Genomic DNA, 12691 nt, shown 5'->3' on the forward strand with positions numbered 1-12691 from the left:
CTTTCTTTAAACAGTGGTCCCATCCACGGAGCTGACGAGATATGGGTAGTCAGACTCTACATCCAAAAGACGGTCAGATACTACATTGGCCAAACTCCGTAAGGTGGGGGACGAGGTGGGCCGCATGGTCCGCCGGGTTTCAAACAAACTCGGGGGCTTACGAAGCACCTTCATTACAAGTCGGATTCACTATTCGACACCTTATCTCCACCTACGGAAACAAGAGGAGGACGCTCTTGATGCCATCCTTCGCAAAATTATTAAGCTTAACCTGGGCCTCCCCATCACTACTTCAAACATCCGTTTTATGGCCCTTATGGTGGTGAATGCTTTCCGGGAGCTCCGGGAGGCGCACCTTACAAACTAGTACACGTGTTTACCGCAAACAGAGTCGGGTCACCGCCTTCTTGCTCGGCTCCATATCGACCACACCACTCTCGTAGGAGACAGGTCTCGCATCCCAGAACTGTGGAGACGCGCCCTCTGCGTGCGACGTCTTCCAGCCAATATGTCACACGAAGATTATAATGGTCGGTGCCTGGCATAAGCAGAAGCCCTAGCCCGACATTATGGCACCAAAACAGGTGTATACTACGTGAACGCCTCCAGCCCTCACTATGGGGGATGGTATATGGCCGCTGTAGTTCACAACAGCAAAACAATTAAGGATCTCACCTTCAGAGCCCACACTACAACACACTCAGAAAAGGTGGCGATTGCTCTCGCGGCCTCACACTCCGATTCAGTATACATAATTACCGACTCGCGAGGAACCTTTCGCAGCATCAAACAAGGCTGGACGCCTTTCTTAGCCCATCAAATCTACTCAAATTGCATGCGGGATACGAACCCCGCACTGCGTTACCTTATATGGACCCCCGCTCACCAGGGTTTGGCAGGAGACGAGGCAGCAGACGCAACCACCCGCGTGCTCTCTCACCAGGTTGTTTTTTCCTCCGCACCCGATCAGGAACCCGATTTTAATCCAGTCTACACCGTCAAGGTACCACGCTGTAGTATCACAATTGTCATCGCCTTTACCCCAGCCCATGTAAAGGCCTTAAAAAGGCGGATGGCGGCTCCTTGTTCACCTTTTCACCATTACATTGCTCCGCTCAGCAGCACTAAAACATTCTGAGCTCTCCTTTAGTGGCAGCTGCCCACACTGTACAGCGGTGTCGACTGAAATCTATCACATGGTGCGGGCTTGCCCCTCCTACCCGGCTATTCCCCCATCTCCAACCCAACCAGGGAGGATTCCTGCTCGGCTGCCACGACTTACAGGCCCAACAAGCCTTAGTCGGACGCGTCCGAATGGCGGCAACCGCCACTGGGGTCCAAGCTAGGGACTTCCACCTAGTGTTTGTAAGGACCGGTCCCTTATGGGCTAATCCAAACATATCTCCTGGCCCTTGTATAGCTAATAAATGATCTTACCACCACCACCGCTTAGGTGATGGACGATGGCTGTTGCGGCGCGCGTCTTTCTCTCCCTCTTCTTTTTCTTTGTTCTCTACTTTCTCTCTTCTCTCTGAACAAGGCAGCGAAGGTTGCTCAGCTACAGAGCCAGTGGCAGGCCCGTGTATTTTCTTTTCCTTCTTCCTACAGCCCCAACAACAACACGTCTGTCACCTGTGTGCCTGGCTTGAATCTTCTTCACAGAGATACCAACTGGCCTTGATCCGATGTTTATTATTGTTTATATAAATGATATTATTGCCATCCCAAGAACTCCAGCAATAATCTTGTGCTACCAGTCCATCCTACAGGCCACACATCTCTGAAACGCTCAGTGTGTGTCGTAAGTAAAGTGTCGTCGTAAGTAAAGTTCATTACCACTCCTAGCGACAGTTTTGCATTCTTCTGCAAAGTGCATTGCGTACTTAAGCAGCATCTCTATATTCTTGGCTCTTCAAATTTTAGAAAATTTGTCCACAGGACTCATTGCACCCACGAATATGCACACTCCTCCACGCTATCATTGAACGCCTACACTTTGCACAGTATGCGCAATGTAAGATGTGGTTATAGAGGTTTACCGGAGAGGCGAGAACTGGGAGTAGGTTTCCTTGTCAATAAAAATATAGCAGATAATATAGATGAATTCTATATTATAGAGAGGGTGGCAGACATCATAATTATGCGTAACAAGCGGTATAAACTGAGGGTTGTAGAGGCCTATGCCGCTACATATAGTTATGGTGACCCGGCAGTTGAAAGCTTCTACGAAGATTTAGAATCGGCAATGGCTTCGTGCGCTGGTATGGGGGCGCCACTGATTTGGAACAACTAGCGCCACCTCCAGGCTGCGCCGGGCACTTTCCCGTCGTTGCTGTCTGCCCGCGCTACTGGCCGGCTGCTGTGGCGGCTGTTTCGACATGGCTGCAGGGAGCCAACCGCGAGTGTTGTTTTGCGGATTCCGGCCAATTTAAAACATTGAAGAATATTTTAAAAGATGCAGCGTCAAGCGCGGCAACAACCTCTACGCCGGGAACCATGTTTACGGCGTGAGAGAAGAAGTTTCATGTGCGGGAGGGCCGTCCGACGTCGTCGGAAGATGCATTGCGCAAATGAAGTGCGTTGATTACGACGTGCGGTTGACGGTAAGCACAGTTCACGAGACGTTTTATTTATTCGTTGCATGAGCGTGAAAACGGGTGCTGTGCACTTGCAGTTGTCTGCGCAGCCAAGACATATTGTTGATGCCAGCTGCACGTGCAAGGCGGGATGCCGAGGATGGTGCAAGCACGCAGCGGCGCTCGCCGTGTTCGTGAACAACTCCATGCATACATCTTGTACAGACCTACCGTGCGCATGGCTCAAGCCTTCTTCGCGGCCAACCCTGGATACCAAAAAAACAGATTAAGGATCTTTTCCCAGGTAAGAAAAATAAATGCTGTATGAGGAGATCCATCGAATAACATATTGGAATCGTCCACCAAGGTCGCCCCATGCCTGTACCAGTGCTTAAGGCACTGTCCGCGTCTGACGTTCATGTCCAATTTCCGGACGTTAGGTGCGCCTTCACAGATGTGCTGCAGTGCATTGAGGGCGAAGCAGTCGAAGAATGTGGGGCCGTGTCGTCCGGTGCAGTTGAAGAGGTAGCCGGTATCGCAGCTTCTGAGCTCATGAGAGCAAATATGGAAAACGGGCGCGCCATGTATGGCATGATGGAAATAACCAGTACATTGCCTCTCAGAATTACAAGGTGTGACATGTTGTCTGCGCTGGCGGACAGCGAGAAAATGTTTTATGAGAAGTTCGTGCAAAAAAGCATAAATGAAATTATCGAAATCGAACTGACAACTAGGGGCCAAGGAAAAGTAAAAAGGTTTGTTATTTGCTTTCATGCGTTGCTGAACTTTCTTCCTGGCACTAATGGCATGTTCTTGATACTACATCAGGTGGCATCAGGAGAGGATTCTTCGGATTACAAGCTCCATTGCTCACAGAACAAGAGAGGCAGAGTTCGAGGCTCTTGCACATGTAATGGTTACGCCGAGAGCCTTTGCAACTGCTGCCACCACCTACGGTAAGCAGCAGCACACTCCGTACAAGTAGAACATGCAAGTATAAATAGGCAGTCTCGTTGTGACTTTGTTCGTAAAAAAGGCTAATTGTATATATTGCGTTATCTAGTGCACACTTTAAAGGTGCCCTTAAAGTAAAATCTAAATTTTATGAATCTTACCGAAAAGTACTAGCCAATTTTTCTCATTTTGCAGGTAAGAATACAGAAGACGTGGCAAGAAAGGAGCTCTCTACGCTCCTGCGAGTTCCAGTTCATGAGGTAATTCCATATGTGTTCAAGAAGATTGACACGTTTCCTAATTCCTTCCATTTGTTTCTTTCGGCAGGTCGGACTGGTTATACACCCGGAACAACCCTGGTGTTAGCATAACTGTCAAGAAGGATGAAAAATTTCTCTCCGAGTACATACCTAAGCTTCAAGCATACTATTTCAAGTATTATTTAAAACAGCTGACAAACTTGTCACGACCAAATGTTCAGGCGTAATATCCAGTCCACATAATTTTATGTTGTTTGTCTGTGAAGCGTTGGGTTCTTGCAGCATGGGCACAATTAAAAACAGGGTTGATAATGAAAGTAAGATTTATTGCAGTGAATTCGTCTATGTACACTTCATGACATTGGACAACATTGTTTCCTGGGCTCACTGAGAGGTTCTGGAAATGTTCAGCTGAACACATGGTTGGGCTCATTTTCCATCCACACTATGACTGGCTTAAGATCTCGTAACTCATCTGCATTGTCAGTATTTTGGCCGCTAAAGATTGGTGGCTGTAGGTTGGCCAGAATACAACACATCCGCATAATATTGCTCATGTGGGGAATCAGTTCAGTAGGTACCCTTGTATTGAGGATATTGAACGTTTTCACACGCTGGATTACCCTTTCGACATGTATGCGCACCTGGGCTACATTGTATGTTTCCTGAAGTTCCTCATATGTAAATTGTACATTTCCTTTTGAAAAAGGGGGCAATACAACAATGCCTTTCTGACCTGCAGCGGGTGCTCTAATGCCTGGAAAGCCCTTGTCCGCTAGCACTATGTCGCCCGGCTCAATCCTGTCAAGGAACCCTGACTCAAGTGTGATGTGAGTGTCCGATGCGCGACCACCATAGGCCTCGGAGACAAATGTCACTACACCATTTGGCAAAATTCCTAGTAAAAACTTCAAAGTGTAGCCACCCTTATAGTGTGAAAACAGTGCCCGCCTTTGCTCAACAGTAGGTGGCTCTTCAGTTCTTATTTCTGTGCAATCTATGATGTAACGGCAGCGAGGATAGTGGATCTTGAAACATGCTGGCATTGTTGCTTGCACGGTGGCAAGTGACGGTTCTGGGATCCATTCCTTCATTGCAGCTAACAAGTTGCTCAAGACAAAATAAAATATACGGCTTACTGCCGTCCGGTGAAGCCTAAAAAGAACACCAAGGCTAGCAAAGGAGATGCCAAGTTTCAGTTTCATAAGAAAAATTACAAGTTTCTGTGGAACTAGAACATCGATTCGCCTTGCTACTATGGGTGAAAGAACAAACATCAGTAAGGCAAATACATTGGTGCTAACGCCACACAGTTCTTTAAACGCATCTGCTCTCTCCCTCAGCGAGTCATATCCAAGGAATACACAGCTTCTCTCCTCTATTCCAGTGCTTGTGGATGTTGTGGCTGGCACTGCCTGCACAGCTATATCTGTTGTGCTTGTGTGTGACACTTGCGTTGAGGCTGAGCCATGTGATGTCACTGAGAGGAACATGTTGCACTGGCCTTCAGGTAGAACCGTGTTTGTTTGAGTCGCCTGAAAAATATAACACGTGCACAATCAATCTTTATTAACCAATACTAATAACTCCATTGTCAAGCTATAGCAAGAAATTAACAGCATTGGTTAGAACAGAGTATGAGCGCTGTTGGGGACACACTTGCATAACACTGAGCACATAAAGATACACACGAAAGCGAAGGTAACAATACTAAGAAGACTGCCATGGTTGTGCACAGCTGCACTAGCTAGGGTGCCCTGGTGCTGGCTCTCTATATTTTCTTTCTTTTACAAAGTTAAACTCTCCTTCAGATTCAAACCACTAAATATACCAGCACAAAAATTTGTTTTAAAACAGCAAACAAAAACCAAAGAACATATTCAAATTGCTTCAGCAGACATGCAGTGATAAGGAAAAAGCAATAATGAAAACTAAGCCAGTTGGTGAACGATTTTATTGTCCCATTGGGTGGCGTTTGGCCAACAGTTTAGAATCCGTAAATGCATACTGTATAATCACGCCGCCGCGCATAAAAATAACAGCCTACATATAGCATGGGTTAACATTTGAGATACTGATTCTGAGGACGCGGGTTCAGTCGCAGCCGCCGCGGCCGCGTTTGGATGGACGCGAAACGCAATTAAGGCGCCCGTGTACTGTACGATGTCAGTGCACGTCGAAGAACCACACATGGTCGAAATTACAGGAGCCCTCCACTACGGCGTCCCTCATAGCCTGAGTCGCTTTGGGACGTTAAATTTTATAAACCATATATCTGAGGAGATTCAATAAATGAGGTCCTTACCACGGATACAAACGTAACGCTTTCTTCTGACCCTTCCAATTGTTCCTCATCGGGACCGTGGGCCAGACTGCGACACGAAGTGCCGGTTACGGAGTCTGAATCCGTCGACACCTGTGCCGCACCCGCTGATCCGCGTCGTTGAAACCTAAGAAAAAATGTTAAAGAATGCAGATGGCTGTTCAGCAAAACATAAAACTGCGACACTTCGTATGGGCTCGTCCAGATCGCGAGGACGATTGAGCGCAAAGACTAGGAAATGCACGGCATAACACCGACAGGACCTCGCGAGGACGACCCAAAGCTCGTCCCGTGTATTTTGTCCCCCTCCCTGTTGCTGCCGTGTCAGCACACATAATTCTGCATTCTTACAAAGCACTGTATAATAAAGCCTACGCACCATCGGCTGGATTAAAACTTACCGCTGGTATCTCTGGAGCTTCGTTTCGGGCCCAGCGCCATCGTCTCTCCCATAGCAAGCAGGGAATATTGTTGGAATGTAGGCAGGGTGGTCTGCCGCAGAACTTCTCTCGTTGCCCACGAAGTGGGCGCTACATATGCGTGTTTGGCCCTTCACTGGTTGCCACAGTCCGCCGTCCGCACTAATAAATAGAAATAAATGCTGTATTATTCCAATTGTAACCTTGGAGACAGCCAAAATCGACTCTAGAAGACGAAATGGCCACTTGTTTACCTTGCACGTCGTACTGCTCTGATCCACCGCTCCCGTCGCTCCTTCTCGTAGGGCTTCCATGGAAATCCATAGAACTTGATTTTCGGGACCTTGCCTGCAACGTTTCTGTAGCTATTGTGACAACCGTACACGCAGCAATAAACGGTGCCGCCTTTTTTCGTCGGCGGCTTGTCGCTGTCCGAGCGAGACGCCATGCTGACTGCAGTGAGACGGGCCGCTCCGAGACGACGCGAAAGTTACGCCGCGTATTACAGGTGGCGCCACTTGTCCGGCTCAAAGCTGCAGCGCACGGAGCCTATACTGTACTAATGGGCGACTTCAGTGCAAAGGTATGGAAAAAACAGGCAGGAGACAAGGCAGTAGGTGACTATGGCATTGGTTCTAGGAATAGCAGGGGGAAGTTACTAGTTGAGTTTGCAGAGCGTAATAAGTTAGGAATTATGAATACCTTTTCCTGTATACGGAAGAACCGGAAATGGGCATGGAGAAGCCCTAACGGGGAGACTAAAAATGAAATTGACTCCATTCTGTGTTGCAGCCCCGCCCTTATGCAAGATGCAGAGGTAATCGCGAAAGTGCAATCCAGTGACCACAGGATGGTGAGGTCCCGAATTAGCCTAAATCTGAAGAAGGAACGCAACATATTAGTGAGAAAGAAAGCCATCAACGAATTAGTGGGGGGAGGGGGGAGAGCGGCGGAGAGTAGAGTTGAGGATCTCGCTACAGAATAGTTATTCAGCTCTAACCGAGGGTGGCGACATTACCCAATAAGCAATGAGCAATTATTTCAGAGATATCATTACTGAGTGCTCTGTAGAAGTAGGCGGTAGGATAGTTAGAGAGGATACCGGTAAGCTGTCTAAGGAGACGAACGATTTGATTAAGAAACGCCAGAGTATGAAAGCATCCAATTAAACAGACCAGATAGAATTGGCCGAGATATCAATGCTAATCAATAATCGCAAAGTGACCTACATAAGGAAGTACAACATGGAGAAAATTGAGTATGCTGTAAAGAACGGGGAAAGCCTTAAAGCGGTAACGAAGAAATTGGGCACAGGCAAAAACCAGCTGTATGCGCTAAGGGACAAGGCGGGCAACGTCATCACGAACATGGACAAGATAGTCAAAGTAGCCGAGGTGTTCTATACAGATCTCTACTGTGGCCAAACGACCATAATTGGATTGACGGTAGAGAAAAACAGTCACACATTCCACCAGTTGCGAAGGACGAGGTCAAGAAAGTATTAGAAACTATGAAAAGCGGGAAATCAGCTGGAGAGGATCAGATAACTACAGATTTGTGCAAGGACGGGGGGATATCATGCTAGAAAAACTGGCCACCCTGTATACGCAGTGCCTGGTGTCATCGACGGTACCGGAACCATGGAAGAAAGCACACATTATCCTCATTCATAAGAAAGGGGACGCTGTTATCACCGTGCATCGTCCGCACTTGCGCGCTCTATTGTTCGCCTGTGGGCATGGATATGTGCTGTGGATATGTGCTGTTGGTGCAAGGGCGCTAAGTGAGCCTGTTTCCATGAATCTTTTTGTATGAGCCTGTTTTGCTTTGTCTAGACCCTGCAAATGCCAAATTGGCCCTGTCAAGGGAACCTCAAGAAAAATACAAAGAAACGTCGCCTTGTGAGAAATAGCCGGATGTGCTTTTGTTCAATTGTTCGCCCTTCCCGTCGAGAAGCGCTATTGTCAAGTGAGGAATGTCTGTTGTCCAAAGGAGACGACAGAGTGACACGTTTGCTGACGTACAGGACAAGAAAGGAGCATGACGAATACGGCCATTAAAGGAATTCCCGGGAATGCAGGAAAGATTTGCAATTGTCGGAAAGGAACAATGCTGGGAGCAGTATGTGGCGCGCACGTGCACTTGGGTTTCTGAGAAGGAAATCCACTTGCCGGAACCACCTTATCGGATCTTTGCTGAATAATAGAAATGTACCTCCTCGCCGTTCCCAAGCTCTACCCGCCAACAAGTGACCACGCCCAACGAAACAATACCGGACCAGTCAGTGCATCAGACCATCAGTCGATTGGATGCCGATATCTTAGGGTCGTGCCCTGAAACTGGTTGGTCAGCATCTTCAGAGAGGGGCTGGACATAGGGGGTTTAAGGACGTTGCAGAGCACGAAATGACGCTCTGGGCCCTGGGTAAACGGCTCATCCAGACGCTTCTCGCTATGAACTCTTAACGTTTGCCATTTTGCTGATATACCCTTTTTTCGTGTAAATACGTTTTCTCAAAGTGCCATTAAACCTGCTTGTATATATTTTACCAACTTCGCAGATTCAATCCTTCATCAACCCCGAGCCTCTGCACGCTACCAAGTGAAGGCCGGGTCGACTTAGTCCCAGCGTCACGACAACTGGTGGCCAGCGTTGGGATCTGAATCTACAAGCCACAACATCTGGTGATCGGAGGTGGCATCTGAAGCTACAAGCCACATCAGGTGATCGGAGGTGGCATCTCAAGCAACAAGCAGGAGCAACAATCGGCCAACAAGAAAGCAGCTCGGAACATCGATCGCATGTGTGGGTGAGTGCTTAGCTTTTCTTCAGATGTGGACAAGGTTCTAGAATAGAGTTAGATTTTAGAACTGGTAAAGAGTTTTGAAACGCTTTTAGGTTTGGTAGTTTGCACAGTTGTTTTGGAAGTAGCCGACACTCGGAGCGATCATGGACCTACAAAAGCTCCAGAAACCGGAACTGTTGCTACTGTGTGAGGAATTGGGAATTGATACAAGTGGTTTGGCACGAAAACCCTTGATTTTAAAGGCAATCACTGATTTTGGAACCGATGATGAGGAGCTCAGTGAAGCATGGAACCTCATCGGACAAAAAAAGAAAGAGCGGGAAAAAGAGGAAAAGAGGCGTGAGCGTGAAATTGAGAGAGAAGCAAAAAGGCTGGAGCAAGAAATTGAGCTCCGGAAATTAGAATTAGAGTTGAGCAAGAGGTCGGACAATTGTCCCCGGCTAGCGGTACCTCTTCTCAACAAGGAGGCAGATTTAAAGATGTCAAAGTACATGCAGCCATATGTGATATCAGGGGATATCCGTCTGTATCTGGCTAACTTTGAGCGAACCTGCGAAAAACTGTCCTTCCAGCGAGACACTTGGTCTCAGAGATTATTGACGGTTCTGCCCTGCGGCGGAGGTTGTCGCGCGGCTAAGCAAGGAGGACGCGGACAACTACGAGAAGGTCAAAGCTTGCCTTCTGAGAAAGTATAGGCTTAGCGCCGAGGCGTTCAGACAACGTTTTCGGAACGCTACTAAGTCCAGGGACGAGAGTTACCCTGAATTCCTGTACAATTTAAGAGTCAATTTGGGCGAGTGGCTAAAGAGCACAGATTCCTACAGTGATAGGGACGCTGTAGTCGAGCGAATTCTTTTGGAGCAGTTTTATAACTGCCTCCCAGAAAAAGAAAGAAATTGGTTACAGGACCGAGGCGACATTAAGTCGGCAACTGAAGCTGCCGAACTCATTGAGGAGTATGCTTCGCGCCGACAATTTAGCAACCCAGCAGTGGATAGGCCTCGCAATCCCAAGTTTAGTGTGAATAGCCGTCAGGAAAGGCACTTTGCTAGAGTTGGAAACGAAGAAAGGAAGGTTTCTTCAGGCAAACTCCCTAGAAAGAACGGCAGTGAGAAAAGTGGGGAAGTGACCAAGGCGCAGAACACAAAGAATAAGCTTGAGGCTAGGAAGCCGCTCACATGCTTTAGGTTTAATGAGCAGGGTCACATTGCCGTCAACTGCCTGAAAGAAAAGTTTGGTTTCTCGTATGTCAGTGACTGCGATTAAAATATGCAGCTTTTGGAACCCTACCTGCATGACCTAGTAGTCAACGGGAAGCCTTGCAAAGTACTGCGCGATTCGGCCGCAACGATGGATGTTGTCCATCCGGCGTATGTGTCGCCTTCCGACTATACAGGACAGTGTGCATGGATCCACCAGGTAGTGGAGGAACAGAGTGTGTGCTTGCCAATCGCGAACGTGGTCATCGAGGGCCCTTTCGGCGAGTTAACAACCGAGGCTGCCGTTCCAGGAAAGCTTCCTAAATGCTATCCGTATTTGTTTTCCAACAAATCGGACATGCTACTGCGAAAGAGGGGCATCTTTTTCGGAGAGAGAGTTATACAAGCCTTAACACGTTCAAAGGCGCGAGAACTAGCTACACTGCTCATTCCAGAAAAATCCGCAGCGGAAGAAACGGCAGTTAAAACAGTGGTCGATGCGGAAGATAGCGGGTCAGAAAACTTTGAGAGCGAGGCATCTCAGATAAGTCAACTTGAAAGTGAGCTTGATGAGACGCAGATTAAGGACGTTCTTGAGAGTAACCTCTTGCCGCCAGTGTCTAGTAATCTCACGAGACTTTTGAGTGGAACCCGAGAGGACTTAACTATGGAGTAAGCCAATAATCCCAAGATACAGGAGATAAGGGAGCGCCACCGAGCCACTAAGACAGCAAAGAATATTTCTTTCGAGATGACAAAGGGAGTGCTGTATAGCTTGTTCAAGGATAAGCGCGGAGTAGAGCGGGACCAATTAGTCGTTCCCCAAAAGTACCGCGAAGACTTACTGCGACTTTCCCATGGCAGCTCGTGGTCATGTCACCTTGGAATGAGGAAAACAAAGCAGAGGCTGTTGCAAGAATACTATTAGCCTGGATGTTTTAAGGACACGGAAAATTTTGTACGGTCATGCGACACGTGCCAGCGGGTTAAAAAGGCGCAAGATAAGTGGAATGCTCCGATGGTGTTAGTACCAATCATTACCGAGCCGTTTCAGCGGTTAGTAATAGATGTAGTTGGGCCACCTCCTGTGACAGAGTCAGGGTACCGTTATATCCTCACTATGTTATGCCCAGCCACAAAGTTTCCAGAAGCTGTTCCGCTGCGCGAGGTGACGTCCGAGAGTTTAGTGGATTCGCTGCTGTCAGTGTTTGCACGAGTTGGATTCCCTTCCGAGGTCCAAAGTGATCAGGGTAGCGTTTTCACAAGTGTCCTCACCACCTCATTTCTTGAGCGATGCGGCATTAAGGTAGTGCATAGCTCGATCCACCATCCGCAGAGCAATAGCGTAGAAAGATGGCATTCTGTTCTCAAACGAGTCCTGAGGGCACTGTGCTATTAAAACAAGCGCGAATGGGATACCTGCCTGCCTGCAGCACTTTTCTCTTTGCGGTCAGTGCCGCACAAATCTACTGGATTTAGCCCAGCCGAGTTGGTGTACGGAAGGTCACCGCGCTCACCTTTGCGAATGGTGCGCGAAGCCTGGGAGGGGCGCGGAGAAGACCCAACAGTATTAGAATTGATTCTGAACCTCTTGAATCGCTTCCATAACACTAAGGAAATCGTTTAGGCCAGCATGAAGTCAGCCCAGGCTCGTTCCAAAGTGTACTATGATAAGTCAGCCCGTCAAAGGACGTTTAGTATCGGGGACCAGGTGATGTTGCTGAGAGGTTCAAGGCAGAATAAGCTCGAAGTACAGTGGGAAGGACCTGCTCAAGTCGTTGCAAAGCTTTCTAACACTAACTACGCAGTGAAAATCTCCGGTAGGCGTAAAGAAGTGCGCATTTATAATTGCAATCTTATGAAGCCTTATGTGCAGAGGGAAGCCGTGGTAAATCTAACGTTAAACCTTCCCGAGGAGATGGGGGACAACTTGATTTGCATCAGCGGAAAATAAAGCAATGCTCTGGAGTTAAATTGGTTCACAGAAAGGGAAAGGCGCAGTAACTGTCACACTTGCTCTGTGGACACCCGACCCGCGCCGTAAGGGAAGGGAGGAAGGTGGGAGTGAAAGTGGAAAGAGAGAAAGGGGAGCCTTAGTGGAGGGCTACGGAGTAATTTCGACCACCTGGGGATCTTTAACGTGCGCTGACATCG

The 12691-nt window shown here is 48.0% G+C and overlaps 1 protein-coding gene and 1 pseudogene across 1 annotated transcript; one reads left to right on the forward strand and one right to left on the reverse strand.

Annotated features, from left to right (window-relative positions):
- The first annotated feature begins 2378 nt into the window (after window positions 1-2378).
- On the forward strand, window positions 2379-3896 carry LOC146188537 (uncharacterized; annotated as a pseudogene).
- Window positions 3897-4197: 301 nt separating this feature from the next.
- Window positions 4198-7051, reverse strand: LOC146188538 (uncharacterized). The gene is made up of 4 exons (XM_084605067.1): window positions 6787-7051; window positions 6515-6694; window positions 6096-6240; window positions 4198-5325 (listed from the first exon to the last, which is right to left on the reverse strand). Exons 1-4 carry the CDS (start codon window positions 6978-6980, stop codon window positions 4198-4200), a joined length of 1647 nt encoding a protein of 548 aa, XP_084461193.1. The 5' UTR covers window positions 6981-7051.
- Window positions 7052-12691: the final 5640 nt, after the last annotated feature.

Source organism: Amblyomma maculatum, chromosome 5, assembly GCF_055883805.1.
Source record: "Amblyomma maculatum isolate TAMU_Amacu chromosome 5, ASM5588380v1, whole genome shotgun sequence".
NCBI lineage: Eukaryota > Metazoa > Arthropoda > Arachnida > Ixodida > Ixodidae > Amblyomma > Amblyomma maculatum.

Coding starts and splice junctions, on each gene's coding strand:
- LOC146188538 (XM_084605067.1), bottom strand. CDS start 6,980: ATGGCGTCTCGCTCGGACAGCGACAAGCCGCCGACGAAAAAAGGCGGC. Junction 6,241..6,514: donor AAGCTCCAGAGATACCAGCG/GTAAGTTTTAAT, acceptor ATTTTTTCTTAG/GTTTCAACGACGCGGATCAG. Junction 5,326..6,095: donor GCGTTACGTTTGTATCCGTG/GTAAGGACCTCA, acceptor TATATTTTTCAG/GCGACTCAAACAAACACGGT.